Source organism: Coregonus clupeaformis, unplaced genomic scaffold (genome assembly GCF_020615455.1).
Source record: "Coregonus clupeaformis isolate EN_2021a unplaced genomic scaffold, ASM2061545v1 scaf0087, whole genome shotgun sequence".
Classification (NCBI taxonomy): domain Eukaryota; kingdom Metazoa; phylum Chordata; class Actinopteri; order Salmoniformes; family Salmonidae; genus Coregonus; species Coregonus clupeaformis.
In genome coordinates this window covers 659,409-680,019 of record NW_025533542.1, presented here as the reverse complement: position 1 = coordinate 680,019, position 20,611 = coordinate 659,409, and the positions used below count along the sequence as shown (strand labels likewise).

The window sequence follows — 20,611 nt, the reverse complement described above, 5'->3', positions numbered from 1 at the left end:
ACATTATATGGGTGTTTTCCCTACAGACCAATCCCAGGAGGCCACCTAACAGACTTCCTCGGCTTTAGGGTGCCCCTATAGAACTACTCCCCAGATGCTCCCTTTAAGCTGAGTCAACATCCTCTAAAACCATTTGAAACCATTAGCAAAGTCATAAATTCCTCAGATACCACACCCCTAACAGGGCAATCCGGGAAATCGGGCGCATGTTCGCCACCACAGTTGCAGCATAACCTCAGCTGGCATACGATATTCTCCCCGTCTGCATACACTTGACGCATGACCACATCTTTTGCATGTATGACACTAGAGGGGTTTGTGCACAAACGCTCTTATAGGAGGGTATTTCACAAATCCTAACTTTACATGAGAAGGGAGAGACTTTTCATCAAAGAACAGTAGTATGGATGAAGTGAATTTCATTACTCCATCCACAATACCCGTCAGTTGACGTGCACCAATCACTTCACCTACTTCCTCGGGTATATCATCTGCATCCACTTCATGCGCCACCCCAGCGATAACCTCCTTGGAAACAAACACAAAACATCACATTCAAATGTCTTTTTGAGGAGCAAAGCACGCTTCTTCTGCCCCGCGGACATGCCCCAAAATCTGAATAAGACCAGGAGGTCACTCCTCGGTTCGCCTACTAACACTCTCCTCGACTACTTATCGGTTTCCAGATCTATCAAAAAGGCTCTGATCATACATTGAGCCTCACCTCTACCCAGTGGAGCGTGAAGATATATTGTATCACGTTTTAGCACCCTTTTGGCTATTTGATCTACAAGTTCACAGAATCATTCAACCGCAGAGTTTTACCTTTGTTCTGTCATCAGCACAAACGATGTCACTTTCATATGGTAATACGTTTATTTAAGAACAAACTCTTATTTACAATGACTGCCTGGCAAAAAAAAAAAAAAAACATTCAAAATGAAAGCCTGTATTTCAACAAATTGCAATATAAACTAGATGGTAATTTTACCAAAAGTGAATACATACTGTGTTCAGTTTGTCATTAACACAAATCCACGCTTGTTGCACACGATTAGCATGCTAACCAAAACACATGCTAAGTCAATGGGACAAACAGGCTAAGTCGCTAGCTAGCTAGACATGTAGATTTTACATTTAGTTTTAGATTTTTTTTTTTTTTGTATGTTCAACTAGCTGGCTGGCTATCTGGATGAATAACACTTACACTTCCTAGCTTAGAATTGTGAGGTAAAACATTTGCTAAATCTAGTTATCCTTATGTCTGCATTGCCACTGACTTGACTGGCTGTAGGTTGAGTGGATGCCCAGGGCAGGGGCAACACCTCTTTGCTGCTTATTTGTTAGCTGATGAATTCCAGTACAGATGTGGCAGTCAACACAAGCTATAGGAGATACGCTTCATATGACATCTATTAGTCATGTTCATCTTGATCATTGCTCCAGTGTCTCATACCCCACTCAGGGCCATAACTAGGGTTTGGGTAGCTTAGTGGGTAAGAGCGTTGTGCCAGTAACCGAAAGGTCGCTGGTTCTAATCCCCGAGATGTGCCCTTAAGCAAGGCACTTAACCCTAATTGCTCCTGTAAGTCGCTCTGGATAAGAGCGTCTGCTAAATGACAAAAAAATAAAATAGTGAATGTTATAAGCAATTTGCGACACCTGCTGATGTAAAAAGGGCTTTATAAAATACATTTGATTGAATTATTAATATACCCCACCACTGGTAGCAACATGTATTAGAGCTAACGTTTGCTTTCAATCAAATGTATTCATAAAGCCCTTTTTACATCAGCAGGTGTCGCAAATTGCTATACAGACCCCAGGCTTAAAACCCAAAGAGCAAAGCAACGCAGATGCAGAAGCACGGTGCTTTGCCCTGGCTAGTGCATTTCGCTAAAGGGCATTTAGCTAGCCAGCTAACTAGTTAGCAATTAGCATCAGCTTCAGGCACACGCCAGCTTCCTTAGGACTAACTCGTATTTAGCAGAGAGCAAAGATACACAAACTAATATTATATAAAATTGAGAAAACATGTGGACTCGTATTCAAAAGCAACGTGGAAAGCAGCATCGTTGTTGTTCTGGAAGAATCTAAGCTGACATACGGAATTGTTTTAAGACGGTCATACTATGGATTTTTTTTAGCAATATTCGATTTGGAATTTTAGGACCCCTAATATTATATATTAAAAAACTATATAAAAAAATAATTGAATAAAATAGTGAATTTGGCATTTACTACTAAAGCCCATAGAAACGCATTGAATAACACATTCAGAAATTGCAAAAAGGACAGTCAAAAAATAAATCATAAGAAACAAGGTTTTGAAGTGTCTGTCCTAAATCTAGGATATATTTTTTTTTAACTCAGGAAATATATACAGTGCATTGGGAAAGTATTCAGACCCCTTGTCTATTTCCACATTTTGTTACGTTACAGCCTTATTCTAAAATGGATTAAAGAAAGAAAAAACTAATGAATCTACACACAATACCCCATAATGCGAAAACAGGTTGTTAGAAATGTGTGCAAATGTATTAAAAATCAAAAACTGAAATACCTTATTTACGTAAGTATTCAGACCCTTTGCTATGAAACTCGAAATTGAGCTCAGGTGCCATCCTGTCTCCATTGATCATCCTTGAGATGTTTCTACAACTTGATTGGAGTCCACCTGTCGTAAATTCAATTGATTGGACATGATTTGGAAAGGCACACAACTGTCTATATAAAAAGGTCCCACAGTTGACAGTGGATGTCAGAGCAAAAACCAAGCCATGAGGTGGAAGGACTAGTCGGGATCGAGGGAAAGATGAACGGAGCAAAGTACAGAGAGATCCTTGATGAAAACCTGCTACAGAGTGATCAAGACCTCATACTGGGGTGAAGGTTCACCTTCCAACAGGACAACGACCCTAAGCACACAGCCAAGACAACGCAGGAGTGGCTTCGGGACATTTCTCTGAATGTCCATGAGTGGCCCAGCCAGAGCCCGGACTTGAACCCGATCGAACATCTCTGGAGAGACCTGAAAATAGCTGTGCAGTGACGCTCCTCATCCAACCTGACAGAGCTTGAGAGGATCTGCAGAGAAGAATGGGAGAAACTCCCCAAATACAGGTGTGCCAAGCGTGTAGCGTCATACCCAAGAAGACTCGAGGCTGTAATTGCTGCCAAAGGTGCTTCAACAAAGTACTGATAAAGGGTCTGAATACTTATGTAAATGTGATATTTCCGGTTTTTTTATTTTATAAAATGTGCTAACAAATCTAAAAACCTGTTTTTGCTTTGTCATTATGGGGTATTGTGTGTAGATTGATGAGGGGAAAAAAACAATGTAATACATTTTAGAATAAGGCTGTAACGTAACAAAACGTGGAAAAAGTCTAGGGGTCTGAATACTTTCCCGAATGCACTGTATTGTTATATATCAATAATGATTAATCAACTAACTGTAACAGAAGCAGATTGTAGTCTAATACACACCATTCTTCTTACTCGATGACATTGAATCTGAATCTTCCTGTTTTCCTTCTCTCACAGTTCCACTCAGCCCCGGTGTTTTCCTGCAGTCCACCAGCCGCACAGACACCCTCTTCAGACCCCACAGTAAGGCGCTACGGGGAGAGGCACGACCTGGGAACTCCGGGAGCGGGGAGGGGGGCGGGAGAGACATGTCCTGAAAACCACACAAATAAAGACAATCAATTTAGGGTGGAAAACACTCTCCTACCTGACAAGGAATTTTTTAATTCTCAAAAGGTGATCTCAATTCTCAGAAGTCTTTCCTTGATTCCATATGTAAAAATATATGCACACATGACTGTAAGTCGCTTTGGATAAAAGCGTCTGCTAAATGGCATATTATATTATTCCTCTCATTCTCTGGACCTCCTGCTATAAATGCATTGGAGGAGAAAGTCCAAGAGGAGGAATCTCAGATCTCCTCCAAGGAGGTCGAGGAATCAGGAAGGAGAGAAATCAAGGAAGGACTGCTGAGACACCCTTTCTAACTGGGAGATACTCACACCACTCTCCCTCTGCTCTGGGGTGTGCTTCACTGAAGCTGACTCCGCCTCCAGTCCGTTGCTCCTCCCGCTTTGTTCGATTCATCAGTCTGCAGCATCATCATCACCATCAGATTGCCTGGGACTCAAAGGCTCTGCCTTCAGTCCGTTGCTAGGCAACAAAACGATGTCTTCCACGTGGCAGTCTACCGCATCATCAGCATTATCATCACCACCATCAGACTGGTTGGGACTCGGGACCATACCACTAGGATCGTCCTGTATCGTTCTGACGTCGTCTTTTAGTTGGACTAACCCTAACCCAGGTTTATCTACAGTGACTATTCGCTGATGTATTGCCAGGGTAAAAGATAGAGCAAACCTCGCCCCACACTGATCACAGCTAAAAGGTTTCTCTCCAGTGTGTTCACTCATGTTGTCCTGCTTGTGTGACAACAAGGACAATTAATTCAATCAAAGGCAAGACAGCAGGAAGTCCATACACTTTAGATGACCTGTAGTAGAAGAAGACAGCAGGAAGTCCATACACTTTAGATGACCTGTAGTAGAAGAAGACAGCAGGAAGTCCATACACTTTAGATGACCTGTAGTAGAAGAAGACAGCAGGAAGTCCATACACTTTAGATGACCTGTAGTAGAAGAACAGCAGGAAGTCCATAGATTTTAGATGACCTGTAGTAGAAGAAGACAGTAGGAAGTCCATACACTTGTCAAAATATGCACATTCAATACTTTGTTAATGCTTGCTGATCACACATTACCGATATTATATATTTTAATGTAATTTCAACTTTTGATGTTAAACCAACATGCTGTTGCAATATCAATTAATAATTGAAATATTTGAAACAATAACAAAGTGGTCAAAAGCTGAGAGATGGGCCTGCCGAAATGTAACCACTCAAAAATGCATAGAGAGAGCTATGGATGCAAGGACTGACCAAAAACGATACCAAAACTATCGTTTTAACCATGTTTTAAGGCTGTTTGTTTACATTGACAATGTTCAGTATAATCAGCATTCTAATTCACCCATAGCGGTGGTCTGACGCAATGTAACATACCATATCACAATAATAATAATAATAATATGCCATTTAGCAGACGCTTTTATCCAAAGCGACTTACAGTCATGCGTGCATACATTTTTGTGTATGGGTGGTCCCGGGGATCGAACCCACTACCTTGGCGTTACAAGCGCCGTGCTCTACCAGCTGAGCTACAGAGGACCACAACATACCTCAATGTGCCGCAGCATAACCTCAAAACTGTAAATGGGCCTTGGATCTTATGCTAAGTTCGTAACCAAATGGGAAGTGGGAATTCAAAATAAAATTTTATTCGTCACCATACATATATTTTGTAGATGTTATGCGGGTGTAGCAAAATGCTTACCACATATGCCTACCTCTTTAAGGAATACCTGGAATAGTATAAAGTAATCCTTCTACCCCCCCATAAAAAAAAGAAGAAAAAAAGTGGTTGTCCCACTTGCTATCATAAGTTGAATGCACCAATTTGTAAGTCGCTCTGGATAAGAGTGTCTGCTAAATGATGTAAATGTAAAATGTAAATGTCAATATGCCTGGGAAAAATCCACTTGAATGGCCCTCCAACTGGTAATTACTGGTGGGAAACTCGTCTCTCATTCCTGAGCTCCGACTTCTCCCACATGCTGACCTCTGACATCACCTACTAAGGAAATTATCTCCATAACAGAATTTCCAGCAGTTAAATGTAACAAAACATTACTTCTAAAAAGTAATGTTTTTTAACTATAATTTGTTTACAAGCATGGTAGCTGTACTTTGAGTTGATGGTTGACGCAGCTTGTTGACCATTAACCAATCTGCGTTTCTCAATGAGTTCAAATCACGTGAACGCATCCAACTGGTATTTAGGACTTCACAACGGGTAAATTCCCCCCTCCTAGTTGGTTAGGAACCAAGCATTATTTTGTCTGGAGGGGAACCATTTCAGGGAAACACATCTCGTGACGTCATTTGAACAAGTCCGCTAGAAAAAAGAAAGAAAAGACGGAAAATCTCTCGAACATGGATGGGTGTATCAGAAATTATATAGAAAACGGAGTATGACACAAATAACACTTCCAACATTCAAATGACACATTCAGAACATTTACATAACTGTTTGACGCAGATAGAGTTGGCTCTGCATATCGAACAGCCCGTTAGCTAGCTAGCATTATGCGAACTCACCACAGACGAGTTGGAAGTCCAACGTTTCCACATGATGACCGTTCCTTTCGCTTAATGGCGTTCTTATTAAATCGAAGTTCAGCTTGGCGACCTAAACTTTGTAGCTAGATTGAGGGTAGAATATTTCAGTGATACCGCTGGTGTAAACTCTACCCCGCCGGAGTAGGTCTGGAGCGAGACAACTTCCGTTCCGTCTTCTACGAAGCGTTGCCTAGACCAGAGCAATCGAGTAGCGCTAAAACACTGACGCTTACTGCCAGATTGATATACACAGTATGTGAACTTAAGTTTTACTATTGCTATTAGCAGTTTTATTAGCTGCTGTAGGCTAATTAGTAATTGTAGAACAACTTTTTTTGCTGTTCATGTAAGTTGTTGTTATTATTATTAGACAGTAGTTGCCATATTACACTAGTATATATATTGTATTATTGAGTTGGTCCAACGCAGTTCCGTCTGAACGTTCCGTGAGCACCACCTTCTCCTCCATAGCCGAATAAACGCACTAACATGGTAGCTGTTCTAAAGCCGAACTCTCTCACTCTCTCTCTATATATATGGCTCTGGGTGGTGGTAGTTGATGATGCAATCTCGAACAGGTATCTAGTCTTCACATAGAATGATGTGGTTCTTTACAACAACGGTGTGATTCACACAGGAAATGTACAAGTATAAAATGCTTCAATGATATTAGGTGTGGTACCAAGATTTTATGTGACTGAACTGAGGAGGCAAAACAATAAGGTCACACACACTCCATGTAACTCAATGATTTAATGAACCAATGTTTCGGCACAGTGTCTTAAGTAATCTTAAAGCAGATAAAAGTACATGAGGCTATTCTATTACATTTCTGATCACACCTCAATTTAAAAAGCCATTTTTTATGAAAAAAAAAAAAGGTTAGTATTTAATCTATCAAAACTGAATTCAGAATCTGTAGAACTGGACTCAGGCACAGATGCGGTGAAGAGTTCAATGGAACACAGGACGCTGTGACTGCGTCATTGGCGCACATTCAACAATTATGATCTAACAAAGTGGATATTCGTCAAATCCGTCATATGATTTACGTATCGTAACAGGCCCACAAGGTGGTTACTAAAGTCCGATTTGGATATATTTGGCTGTTTCCTCTGCATAACATTTAGAAGCTGTCCCGTTTCCTGTTTAGAAGAAGTGACTGCTAAACGCTACCTCCGGTTCTTAGGCGCTTGTAGCTAGAGGACAGAAAATCGGTGGTGGTAATCAAAATCATTTTTTAAACTGTAATGAAGTTGATTGGTGACGATGACATGAACATATGTATTGGGGTTGACATCCACACAAGCATTATACTCAGATTTTTACCTCAACATATTGTGGGGGGGCCAATGAGGAGATTGGGGATCTTTCCCCCCCACAACATCTTTCTCCCACTTGTCCATGGCGTTTCTATTGTTTTTGGTCGAGTTCCATTGACCTCTTTAACCATATACACTACCAGTCAAAAGTTTGGGCACACCTACTCATTCAAGGGTTTTTCTTTAAATTTTACTATTTTCTACATTGTAGAATAATAGTGAAGACATCAAAACTATAAAATACCACATATGGAATCATGTAGTAACCAGTGAGACGCACAGCAAGCGGTACCGGAGCGCCAAGTCTAGGTCCAAAAGGCTTCTCAACAGCTTCTACCCACAAGCCAGAAGACTCCTGAACAGCTAATCATGGCTACCCAGACTTTTTGCACTGCCCCCCCACCCCACCCCACCCCCCTCTTTTACACTGCTGCTACTCTGTTTATTATTTATGCATAGTCACTTTAACTCTACCCACATGTACATATTACCTCGACCAGCCGGTGCCCCCGCACATTGACTCTGTACCGGTACCCCCCTGTACATAGCCTCCCTACTGTTATTTTATTTTACTGCTGCTCTTTAGTAATTTGCTTTTATTTTTTTACTTAACACTTTTAATTGTAATTTTACTTTTTCTTTTAAAAACGGCATTGTTGTTTAAGGGCTTGTAAGTAAGCATTTCACTGTAATGTCTACACCTGTTGTGTTCGGCGCATGTGGCAAATACAATTTGATTTGATAGGTATAAAACAAATCAAAATATATTTTATATTTGAGATTCTTCAAAGTAGCCACCCTTTGCCTTGATGACAGCTTTGCACACTACGTATTCTCTCAACCAGCTTCATGAGGTAGTCATCTGGAATGCATTTCAATTAACATGTGTACCTTGTTCAAAGTTAATTTGTGGAATTTCTTTCCTTCTTAATGCATTTGAGCCAATCAGTTGTGTTGTGACAAGGTAGGGGTGGTATACAGAAGATAGCCCTATTTGGTAAAAGACCAAGTCCATATTATGGCAAGAACAGCTCAAATACGCAAAGAGAAACGACAGTCCATCATTACTTTCAGACACGAAGGTCAGTCAATCTGGAAAATTTCAAGAACTTTGAAAGTTTCTTCAAGTGCAGTCGCAAAAACCATCAAGCGCTATGATGAAACTGGCTCTCATAAGGACCGCCACAAGAAAGGAAGACCCAGAGTTACCTCTACTGCAGAGGATACGTTCATTAGAGTTAACTGCACCTCAGATTGCAGCCCAAATAAATGCTTCACAGAGTTGCTGCAAAGAAACCACTACTAAAAGGACACCAATAAGAAAAGACTTGCTTGGGCCAAGAAACACGAGCAATGGACATTAGACCGGTGGATATCTGTCTTTTGGTCTGATGAGTCCAAATTTGAGATTTTTGGTTCCAACCGCAGTGTCTTTGTGAGACGCAGAGTAGGTGAACGGATGACTTTGAAGAATCTAAAATATAACATTTTGATTTGTTTAACACTTTTTTGGTTACTACATGATTCCATATGTGTTGATGTCTTCACTATTATTCTACAATGTAGAAAATAGTAAAAAAATAAAGAAAAACCCTTGAATGAGTAGGTGTGTCCAAACTTTTGACTGGTACTGTATAACAGATAGGTGTCATTATTGCCTAGTGCTATAGGAGTTTATAGAGGGTTCTGGAACTGATACCAGGGAGGGAGATGGATCTAGAACTTTGGGCTGTTCAGAGTTTATCGAGGGTTCTGTTACTCTGGGCACCGGCTATTCAGATTTAATTGAGAGTTCTGGAACTGCTGCTTGGGAGGCAGATCTGGACACACTTCACCTGCTGCGTGTGATTTCTGGTGCACTTTCAATGTTCCTGATCTAGCAAAGCTCTTCCCACACTCACCACAGATGTATGGCTTCTCTCCTGTGTGTGTTCGCATGTGATCTTTCAGGTGTTGTGAATGAGAAAATTTCTTCTCACACTGATCACAGATATGAGGTTTCTCTCCAGTGTGCATTCGCAGGTGTGCTTTGAGTTGTTGTGAATAAGCAAATCGCTTCTCACACTGATCACAGACAAATGGCTTCTCTCCAGTGTGTGTTCTCATGTGAGATTTCAGGTGTTGTGGTTGATTGAATTTCCTGTCACACTCATCACAGCTAAATGGCTTCTCTCCTGTGTGCGTTCGCAGGTGGTCTTTCAGGTGTTGCGAATGACCAAATTTCTTCCCACACTGATCACAGCCATAAGGTTTCTCTCCAGTGTGCATCCTCTGGTGAACTTTCAACCTTCCTGATTCACGGAAGCTCTTCCCACACTGGTCACAACAGTACGGTTTCTCTCCTGTATGAGTCAGCTTGTGTTTAATCAGGGTTCCTGACAGAGCGAAACTTTTCCCACATAGATCACAGCTATAAGGCTTCTCTCCTGTGTGTGTCCTCCGATGGTTAGCCAGGGTGTGTGATTCAAAGAAACTCTTCCCACAATCCGCACAGCTGTAAGGCTTCTCTCCTGCATGTTGTTTTCGCTTGTGCTTTGCCAGGGATCCCGGATTGACAAAGCTCTGCAAACACTGATCACAGACGTAGGGTTTCTCTCCTGTGTGCGAACGACGGTGGCTGACCAGTAGACCTGACTGAGCAAAGCTCTTCCCACACTCCTCACAGCTGTAGGGTTTCTCTCCAGTGTGTGTTCGCCGGTGTCGGATCAGATTGAAGGCTACGTTAAAAGCCCTCCCACATACATCACAGCTATGAGGCCTCTCTCCAGTGTGTGTTCTCAGATGAGTTGCCAGGCTTCCTGACTGAGTGAATGTCTTCCCACACCGACTACAGCTGTAAGGCTTCTCTCCAGTGTGTGTTCGCCGAGTCCCTTCCAACTGTCGAGGCTTACCGGCTTCATGGCAGGCTGCAGCGTCCTCGTCGCCGTCAGACTGGCTGGGACTCGAGGCCACGCTGCTTGATGCACTGGAGCTCATGGCTACACCCCTAGCATCCTCCTGTATCCCTCGGATGTCCTCTTTCAGTTGGAGTAACCAAGACTTTGAATCCTCATTTTCCCAGATTTCCTCCATGATTTGACGCCGCAGTGTGCGTTCACTGTTTCCTTTACCTTTGAAACCATCCCTGGCGCCTATTCCACAACGAACACACAGGTAACATAAGTTCTCCTTGGTTAGAGTGTATAAGCTCTGTTCCAGTCCGTCCAACAGCTTGTCCCTCTTTCGACTCATGTCGTCCTGCTCACGTGGAAACAACGGCAATGCAGCCAATGGCAGGAAGTCCATACACTTTAGATGACCTGTAAATAAAATAAGTATAGTTTCAAAATATGTACATCCAATACCTTTGTTGATGCTTGCTGATCACACGTTACCGATGTAATATTTCCACGTCATTTCAACTTTTGATGTGAAACCAACATGCTGTTGTAATATCAATGAATGCTTAGCATGTACAGTGCCTTCGGAAAGTATTCAGACCCCTTTACTTTTTCCACATTGTTACGTCACAGCCTTATTCTAAAATTGAATAAATTGAGATTTTTTGCTTCAATCTACACACAATACCCCATAATGACAAAGCAAAGTGGCTGTACAGTAACATTCTATACATGATGTCAGAGCTCAGTGGCTGTACAGTAACATTCTATACATGATGTCAGAGGTCAGTGGCTGTACAGTAACACTCTATACATGATGTCAGAGCTCAGTGGCTGTACAGTAACATTCTATACATGATGTCAGAGATCAGTGGCTGTACAGTAACATTCTATACATGATGTCAGAGCTCAGTGGCTGTACAGTAACATTCTATACATGATGTCAGAGCTCAGTGGCTGTACAGTAACATTCTATACATGATGTCATTCATACAAGCAAACCACACACCTGTGTTTTCAAATGTCCACTTCACATTTCTATATATAAAACTCATGTCATTTACAGTATCAATGTTTATGAAGGATATGTTTGATGTACAGTTACAAGGATGATATGGCGTCATACCCTGGGTTGTTCTGAACAGAATGAGCCTGTTTGTCGCACCAAAATTGCCATCTGTTTCTCTGAAGTGAGTGGTGAAAGCTTAACACGGTATGGTCGTATTTCATAACTTAGCTAGTCATGTTGGCCATAAAATAGGCTTTCAAATGATGCCCACCTGACCCAGATTGCGATTTAAAATGGGTCGTTTTTGGATTGAGTAAACAACAGTAATTGTGGGATGGTGAAGATGCATGGCTGCGTTCCAAACAGAAAACTACAAGCACTTGCTTCAGTTCCTCAACAGCAAAGCTAGGAGAGCTCAGAAAAGCACATTAAAAAGTTGAAGGCTCTTTCCTTGAGTCAAAGTGCAATGAGATTACTTTCACTGTGCACACATTGAAGAGGTGTGTGGCCACTTGGAGACACCAGTTAGTCCTCTCACTCAAACCCTTGTATTTTGTTTTTGTCTTAGTTGCACCTACCCTGGCCCTCGATCATGACTCTCAGTTCCATTACACATAAGAGTCATTGGAAGAAGGCAGTTTTGTTAATAGCGCCGATGCTTGGTCTGAACATTAACACCCATCGCTTGGGGTAAGGGTTTTGGAAGCATAAGGACCTTATCTTTCATATGAGCAAGAAATAATAATAATAATAATAATATATATTTTTATTTTTAAAGGTTAAATTGATGCACACCTTTATAGGGTTAGTGTTCCCACACGGCCATCTCTCCATGTTACAGCAGGTAACCCGAAAACAGACGGAAGACAGCGTGGACTACATGCACTAATGAGTTATCTGCATCTCCGAACACCCGTGTGTGTGTCAACGGAAGACGGACGCCACAAACGTAACCGGTTAAAACAGTGTACAGTAAGTGTGTATTTTGCATTTGTGAAATTATTGTGACGTGATATGAAAGTCGAGAGACATGTGTTTCTAGAACCGTGCCGCAATTGAGAATCGATTCACATTTATAAAGGAGTATTTGGCAGTTTTGGCTTCCAGAGCCAATTCACCCTTTAAAAACAGAACATGTAAGGTCCTTGGACTACTGAGTAACGTTAGACTCCTTTAGTCCAATATTGGGCTACACCTACCCCGAATTGACCATGAATATTCTAGATATGTTACTGAATGTATCCAGAGTATTTTAGGGTGTTAAAGAGAGGCCCATATATATATATTTATATAAATAACATCTCCTTTATTCTGTGTAGCTACGTTCTAATCATAGATTATAATATCTAAAAGGTTATGTGTCTGGAGGGAACCATTATAGGGGAATGCATCTCGTGACGTAATTTCATAATCAAATCGTCTCCAGAACATTACTGTATCATAAATGTGTATAAAAAACGTTGAGAAGCTTTGCTTTAATAAGACACAAATAAACCTTCCACTATTCTATAAAGACGCGTCCAGCAGTCACATAAGTTTGCCGCACCTATTCATTGAGTTGGTGCTGCCTAATGAATTTACAGCTAGCTAACGATAGCATGCTAACTCACCAGAGGTAGAACGCCAAGTCCAACGTTTCCACGGGATGACAGTTACTTTCGTTGACGTTCAGATTGAAATTTTAGTTGCTCTTAGGTCAGTTTGTCGATGTACTTTGTAGATCGAGAGTATAAAGTATGCCCAGCACAGAATGTTTGGTGAAGAATCGCTGGAGTATGCCGGAAGCGAGGTGACTTCCGCTTTCCTATGGCCGCTTCTTCTTCTGTGGATTTTAAATGGCGGTAGGCAGCCAACTTTAAGGTGCATTACCGCCACCAACTGGACTGGAGTGTGGACCAGAGACAGTGAAGGTCTAAATCCTACCCAATAATCTCGTCTCCCTAAGGAAACGAAATACATAATTAAATACTACATCCCCTGAAGATTTCCCCAGCAGTTCACTTAATCCTGGCTCTTCAACCCCATTACTCCTCAAATCTAAAAACAATCGCTCCCTTTCCCTCTCATATTTCTGGCACTGAAATAGAACATGTTCCACCATCTCCATCTCCTCCTGACAATGACAATGATCACACCTCCCAGTCAGATGTTTCCCCACCACTTTCAATTTACTATTTAGCCTTGTGTGTCCCAGTCTATGGCCACTTCTTCTAGGTTTCCACTAGTTAACAAAGTCAAAATTAGCTATATCTAAAACAATTCATGAAAACAAACATTTACTTTTTGGTATTAATTTAGGGTTAGGCATAACGTTAGCAGTATGGTTAGGGTGAAGGTTAGAGTTAGGTTTAAAATCAGATTTTAAGAAGAGAATTGTAGAAATAGGCGGGGTTTATGATTTTAAGGCTGTGGTAACGGTCCATGCTATCTGGGATCATTGGGACGTCCCTATCACACTACCACATTGAAGTAGAAATTTTAAATGGTAGTGGTTTAGGGTCGGGACATTCCAAGGATCCCAGATAGCACTAACCCTGTGGTAACTAGTGACAACCTTTCTCCTGCGGATCTAGTTGAAAATGCATAACAATACATCCGCCACGCCGATCCTCAACACGGGGGCCCCTCAGGGGTGCATGCTCAGTCCCCTCCTGTACTCCCTGTTCACTCATGACTGCATGGCCAGGCACGACTCCAACACCATCATTAAGTTTGCCGATGACACAACAGTGGTAGGCCTGATCACCGACAATGACGAGACAGTCTATAGGGAGGAGGTCAGAGACCTGGCCGTGTGGTGCCAGGATAACAACCTCTCCCTCAACGTGATCAAGACAAAATAGATGATTGTGGACTACAGGAAAAAAAAGAGGACTGAGCACGCCCCCATTCTTATCGACGGGGCTGTTGTGGAACAGGTTGAGAGCTTCAAGTTCCTTGGTGTCCACATCACCAACTAACTATCATGGTTCAAACACACCAAGACAGTCGTGAAGAGGGCACGACAAAGCCTATTCCCCCTCAGGAGACTGAAAAGATTTGGCATGGGTCCTCAGAAAGTTCTACAGCTGCACCATCGAGAGCATCCTGACTGGTTGCATCACTGCCTGGTATGGCAACTGCTCAGCCTCCGACCGCAAGGCACTACAGAGGGTAGTGCGTACGGCCCAGTACATCACTGGGGCCAAGCTTCCTGCCATCCAGGACCTCTATACCAGGCGGTGTCAGAGGAAGGCCCTAAAAATGGTCAAAGACTCCAGCCACCCTAGTCATAGACTGTTCTCTCTGCTACCACACGGCAAGTGATACCGGAGCGCCAAGTCTAGGTCCAAGAGGCTTCTAAACAGCTTCTACCCCCAAGCCATAAGACTCTTGAACATCTAATCAAATGGCTACCTAGACTATTTGCATTGCCCCCCCCTTTACGCTGCTGCTACTCTCTGTTTATTATCTATGCATAGTCACTTTAATAACTCTACCTACATGTACATATTACCTCAATTACCTCGACTAACCGGTGCCCCCGCACATTGACTCTGTACCGGTACCCCCTGTATATAGCCTCACTACTGTTATTTCACATTGACTCGGTACCGGTACCCCCTGTACAGTGGGGAAAAAAAGTATTTAGTCAGCCACCAATTGTGCAAGTTCTCCCACTTAAAAGGATGAGAGAGGCCTGTAATTTTCATCATAGGTACACGTAAACTATGACAGACAAATTGAGAAAGAAAATACAGAAAATCACATTGTGGGATTTTTTTATGAATTTATTTGCAAATTATGGTGGAAAATAAGTATTTGGTCAATAACAAAAGTTTCTCAATACTTTGTTATATACCCTTTGTTGGCAATGACACAGGTCAAACGTTTTCTGTAAGTCTTCACAAGGTTTTCACACACTGTTGCTGGTATTTTGGCCCATTCCTCCATGCAATCTCCTCTAGAGCAGTGATGTTTTGGGGCTGTCGCTGGGCAACACAGACTTTCAACTCCCTCCAAAGATTTTCTATGGGTTTGAGATCTGGAGACTGGCTAGGCCACTCCAGGACCTTGAAATGCTTCTTACGAAGCCACTCCTTCGTTGCCCGGGCGGTGTGTTTGGGATCATTGTCATGCTGAAAGACCCAGCCACGTTTAATCTTCAATGCCCTTGCTGATGGAAGGAGGTTTTCACTCAAAATCTCACAATACATGGCCCCATTCATTTTTTCCTTTACACGGATCAGTCGTCCTGGTCCCTTTGCAGAAAAACAGCCCCAAAGCATGATGTTTCCACCCCCATGCTTCACAGTAGGTATGGTGTTCTTTGGATGCAACTCAGCATTCTTTGTCCTCCAAACACGACGAGTTGAGTTTTTACCAAAAAGTTCTATTTTGGTTTCATCTGACCATATGACAGGCTACCAATCCTCTTCTGGATCATCCAAATGCACTCTAGCAAACTTCAGACGGGCCTGGACATGTACTGGCTTAAGCAGGGGGACACGTCTCGCACTGCAGGATTTGAGTCCCTGGCGGCGTAGTGTGTTACTGATGGTAGGCTTTGTTACTTTGGTCCCAGCTCTCTGCAGGTCATTCACTAGGTCCCCCCGTGTAGTTCTGGGATTTTTGCTCACCGTTCTTGTGATCATTTTGACCCCACGGGGTGAGATCTTGCGTGGAGCCCCAGATCGAGGGAGATTATCAGTGGTCTTGTATGTCTTCCATTTCCTAATAATTGCTCCCACAGTTAATTTCTTCAAACCAAGCTGCTTACCTATTGCAGATTCAGTCTTCCCATTCTTGTGCAGGTCTAAATTTTGTTTCTGGTGTCCTTTGACAGCTCTTTGGACTTGGCCATAGTGGAGTTTGGGGTGTGACTGTTTGAGGTTGTGGACAGGTGTCTTTTATACTGATAACAAGTTCAAACACGTGCCATTAATACAGGTAACGAGTGGAGGACAGAGGAGCCTCTTAAAGAAGAAGTTACAGGTCTGTGAGAGCCAGAACTCTTGCTTGTTTGTAGGTGACCAAATACTTATTTTCCACCATAATTTGCAAATAAATTCATAAAAAATCCTACAATGTGATTTTCAGGATTTTTTTTTCTCAATTTGTCTGTCATAGTTGACGTGTACCTATGATGAAAATTACAGGCCTCTCTCATCTTTTTAAGTGGGAGAACTTGCACAATTGGTGGCTGACTAAATACTTTTTTTCCCCACTGTATATAGCCTCGCTACTGTTATTTCACATTGACTCGGTACCGGTACCCCCTGTATATAGCCTCACTACTGTTATTTCACATTGACTCGGTACCGGTACCCCCTGTATATAGCCTCGTTACTGTTATTTTTACTGCTGCTCTTTAATTATTTGTTACTTTTATTTTGTATTATTTTATATTGTATTTTTTTGTGTGATTTTTTTTGTGTATTCTTTCTGAAAACTGTATTGTTGGTTAAGGGCTTGTAAGTAAGCAATACACTGTAAGGTCTACACCGGTTGTTATTCGGCACATGTGACAAATACAATTTGATTTGATTTGACTACGTCATCTACCGTGGGTGCCCCACAAACACATCTACACACACACTCATCATCATCATCATCATCATCATCATCATTCAACCTGATAACAAATGTTATTTTCAACAAATGACCGTTTGTGGATCAACTTTTATGAGTCACAAAAGAAATTGACAACACATTGCAATGAGGAGAATGGCAGTTCTGTTGCTAGAGAGGGTTAGGATTAGGACTAAACATTTATACAGTTTATACGTAATAAACATTTAGGGTTAGGTTTTGTAATAAACATTTCTATACACTACCGGTCAAAAGTTTGACAGTGTGCAAAGCTGTCATCAATGCAAAGGGTGGCTATTTGAAGAATCTCAAATATAAAATATATTTTGATTTGTTTAACACTTTTTTGGTTACTACATGATTCAATGTGTTATTTCATCGTTTTGATGTCTTCACTATTATTCTACAATGTAGAAAATAGTAAAAAATTAAGAATAACCCTTGAATGAATAGGTGTTCTAAAACTTTTGACCGGTAGTGTAGTTTTTGAGTTTATTATGAATAAACTAATGAAATGTATTAGTAAAAAAAGACATTGAATACACTGTGCAATGAGGATAATGGCGTATCTGTTGCTGGAGACTGAAGAGGGCGTCTCCCTCTGTGTACCAACACTCTGATTATACACGTTCAATAGCACTGCTTCAAAACAACACATTTCAACAGCTCATTTCACGTTTAGGCAAAAAGGTTTTTCTACTAACTCAGATCTGATTCTAGATCTATTGAAGACTGCCTTCACAGATCACTGTCAAATCACAAAAGCTCCAGCACAGAGATCGGTGTCCTGATTGGTCAATTAGTAACTCAACCGTTCCATCAATCAATAAATCAATAAAATAATCAATCAATATAGCCAACGAATGAGCTGGTGGAGCAGCACAGCCACCGTGGCACTCCCAGCAGCCTGACAGGAAGCTCCTGCGGAGGGAAACAGACATTGAACAACACCTTAAAAAGCAGTTTCTTTCTCTCTCTGTTTCTCTCTCTCTCACACACACACACACACACCTCTAGCAGCAGGACCAGGTAGGACCTCCACCTCCACTGTGTGATTGGCTTTTCCGATACGGTTCAAAGCAATGAGGGTGTAATTCCCAGCATCCTCTCTTCTCAGGTGTGTGGGTGGGGTCAGCACCTGTCCGTCTCTCAGCCAGGTGACCGATGGGAGGGGATTGCCTCTGACATCACAAGTTAGCCCCTCCCCCTCTCCCACCTGCTGCTTGGCAGAACAGGAGAACTCAGGAGCGACTGGGAGGGGGGGTGAGAGAAAGGATATGAAATCTCAGTGAAACAACCATCATATATTCATCATCATCATGACCTCATAATTACATCCCCATCTTTACAACCATCATTACCACAATACTGATCTGTACAGATAGACATGACCAATCAAGTCACAAAAATCACCAGATGGACTCACAGTGCACAGTGGCGTTCAGGCATTCTGATTCCATTACAGGAGGAGGTTGGGGTCCCTCTGGTCCCAGATCCAACATGGCTGAACAACACAACTGGGCCCCATCATCAACACTAGTGGGGGAGAACTGCAGGGAAAAGCTCTCATTCACTGGTTCCCTAATGTCATTGTTTAGTTGTTGTGTGTATAACACCGTCTGTTCGCCACTGGTAGAGACTTTGTAGAAGGTCACAGTGAGGTGCTTAATAGGAGCGATGTTCTGGACAACACAATGCAGAGAGTAGTGATGCCCCTCAACCATCGGATCAGAGTGGCTTAAATATCTGATGTACACTCTATCTGGAAGCTCTGTGGAGGAATGGAAACACACACCATTGAAATGAACAGAGTGGGTCTGCACAGACTAAAGATACTGGGAGACACAAGAGAGTCAGAGAGCAAACGTAAGAGGGAAGTTACTCACTGTACACAGTAACGTCCAGCACTCTGGCACACTGGCCTCCCACCTCAGAGATCTCATAGCATTGAGGCTTTATTTTCCAGTCAGTCAGGCTGTCTACTCTCCAAGTCCGCTCTTTCACCCCCATGCTAAAGCCTTTTCCCTGGCTCGCCTCCCAGCCCATAGAGGTGACCGTATCTGAGGTGCAGTTGGCCGAAGCTGGGGCTCCATACTTCACCACCAACCCAGCAGGACTGACCACCAGGGAACAGGACTCACACACTCCTGGAGAGAGAGACGGACGGGGGGGGAGGAGAAAGATATATGTATGTGAGGGGAGAGCCTGGAAGTGTCAGGAAATCAACGTCTTAACAATTAGGCCAATAGGAAACTCTGTCTTGGTCCGAGGGTGACACTGATTTTGAAGTCAGGGCTGCCTCATCAAAACAGCATAAGTCTGACTCACCTCCGGTACAGAAGCACAACTACACACTTTTAGAGAGAGAGCGAGAGAGAGGGAGAAGGTGGAGAGGTGGGGAGGAGGGTGCTGGTGAGACAGGAGGAAATGGAAGTGACCTCATCTTTGTCATTGACAGAGAATGCTGACGACGCCAACATCCAAACACAGCAACAGCGCACGTACACACACACACACACACACACACACACACACACACACACACACACACACTTACTTTTCAAAAATAAGGAGAGGAAAGGAGTTCCCGACAGGAAGGAAGGAGTCCCTGACCTAGCCAATCACCTCTCTGTGACCGTTTTTCAGCCAATCTCCTCCCTCCTCTCTATGAACATTGTTCAGTGGAACTAGGTGGTCCTCCTGGATATTATGATCTCATTTACCTTCACTGACATAGACGATACATGTACAGTCATGATAGTGCTGTGTGTGTGTGTGTATGTGTGTGTGTGTGTGTGTGTGTGTTTGTTCAACCGCCCGTCTCTATGGCTCTATCTGTCTCAACCTCAATCTTAGTGTAATCTAATCCTAACATACGTGACATTAGAAATCTGAAATCAAGTTTCAGTTTATTTGCCACGTGCAAAGGATACAACAGCTGTAAAACAGAACAGTGAAAGTCTTACCTTGAGAGCTCCTTCCCATCAATGCAGTGATAATAATACTAATAATATAGCTAATAATAGAAAATATAAATAAAAAAAATACAAGAGGTACAATATACGTTATTTTTTAAAACAATTGTTTCCTGGTGATCTAATTGTCACCGTTCTAAATACTAAATCTATTTTATGATCTACCTCTGTATCACACCTCTCTCCCTCGCACTCATTTTCTCTCTCTCTCTCTCTCACACACACACACACACACACACACACACACACACACACACACACACACACTCACCTGGCTTCAGAAGGGGGAGGAGGAGGAGGAGAAGAAGAGTGTGTGTGTACATGCTGCGTCTGTCACTTCACTGAGAGATCAGTAGCCGCACATGCTCTCCTCAGAGTTCTCTTAGTAACTGAGACGGAGATCACCTCCGCTGTGTGTGTGTGCGTGTTCAGCTCATTGTCCCTTTTCTTTAGTCTTTGGGTTTGTCCTCTGACCACCCTGGGTGTTCCTACTGTTCTGACTAAGTGTACGTTCCAAACGGCACCCTATTCCCTAATCAGTGCACTACTTAGGGAGTAGGGAGCCATTTAGGATGCAGCCTGTG

The 20,611-nt window shown here is 42.4% G+C and overlaps 2 protein-coding genes and 1 long non-coding RNA gene across 5 annotated transcripts; all 3 read right to left on the bottom strand.

Moving 5' to 3' along the window:
• Positions 1–100: 100 nt before the first annotated feature.
• LOC121557826 lies at positions 101–6,423 on the bottom strand. 3 transcript variants are annotated; one of them, XR_005998417.2, is made up of 4 exons: positions 6,251–6,423; positions 4,032–4,703; positions 3,490–3,682; positions 101–528 (listed from the first exon to the last, which is right to left on the bottom strand). It is a non-coding gene; the product is annotated as an uncharacterized LOC121557826 (long non-coding RNA). The 3 variants fall into 3 exon arrangements; XR_006658207.1 differs by having other exon boundaries at positions 4,032–4,660; XR_005998416.2 differs by lacking the exon at positions 6,251–6,423 and having other exon boundaries at positions 4,032–5,146.
• A 2,747-nt stretch (positions 6,424–9,170) lies between these two features.
• Positions 9,171–13,257, bottom strand: LOC123483355 (zinc finger protein 883-like). The gene is made up of 2 exons (XM_045213199.1): positions 13,092–13,257; positions 9,171–10,892 (listed from the first exon to the last, which is right to left on the bottom strand). The coding sequence occupies exon 2, from the start codon at positions 10,876–10,878 to the stop codon at positions 9,349–9,351; it is 1,530 nt and encodes a 509-aa protein (XP_045069134.1). The 5' UTR covers positions 10,879–10,892; positions 13,092–13,257; the 3' UTR covers positions 9,171–9,348.
• A 4,208-nt stretch (positions 13,258–17,465) lies between these two features.
• LOC121557823 (vascular cell adhesion protein 1) lies at positions 17,466–20,465 on the bottom strand. The gene is made up of 5 exons (XM_041871294.2): positions 20,299–20,465; positions 18,939–19,199; positions 18,479–18,823; positions 18,064–18,303; positions 17,466–17,973 (listed from the first exon to the last, which is right to left on the bottom strand). Exons 1-5 carry the CDS (start codon positions 20,348–20,350, stop codon positions 17,900–17,902), a joined length of 972 nt encoding a protein of 323 aa, XP_041727228.2. The 5' UTR covers positions 20,351–20,465; the 3' UTR covers positions 17,466–17,899.
• Positions 20,466–20,611: the final 146 nt, after the last annotated feature.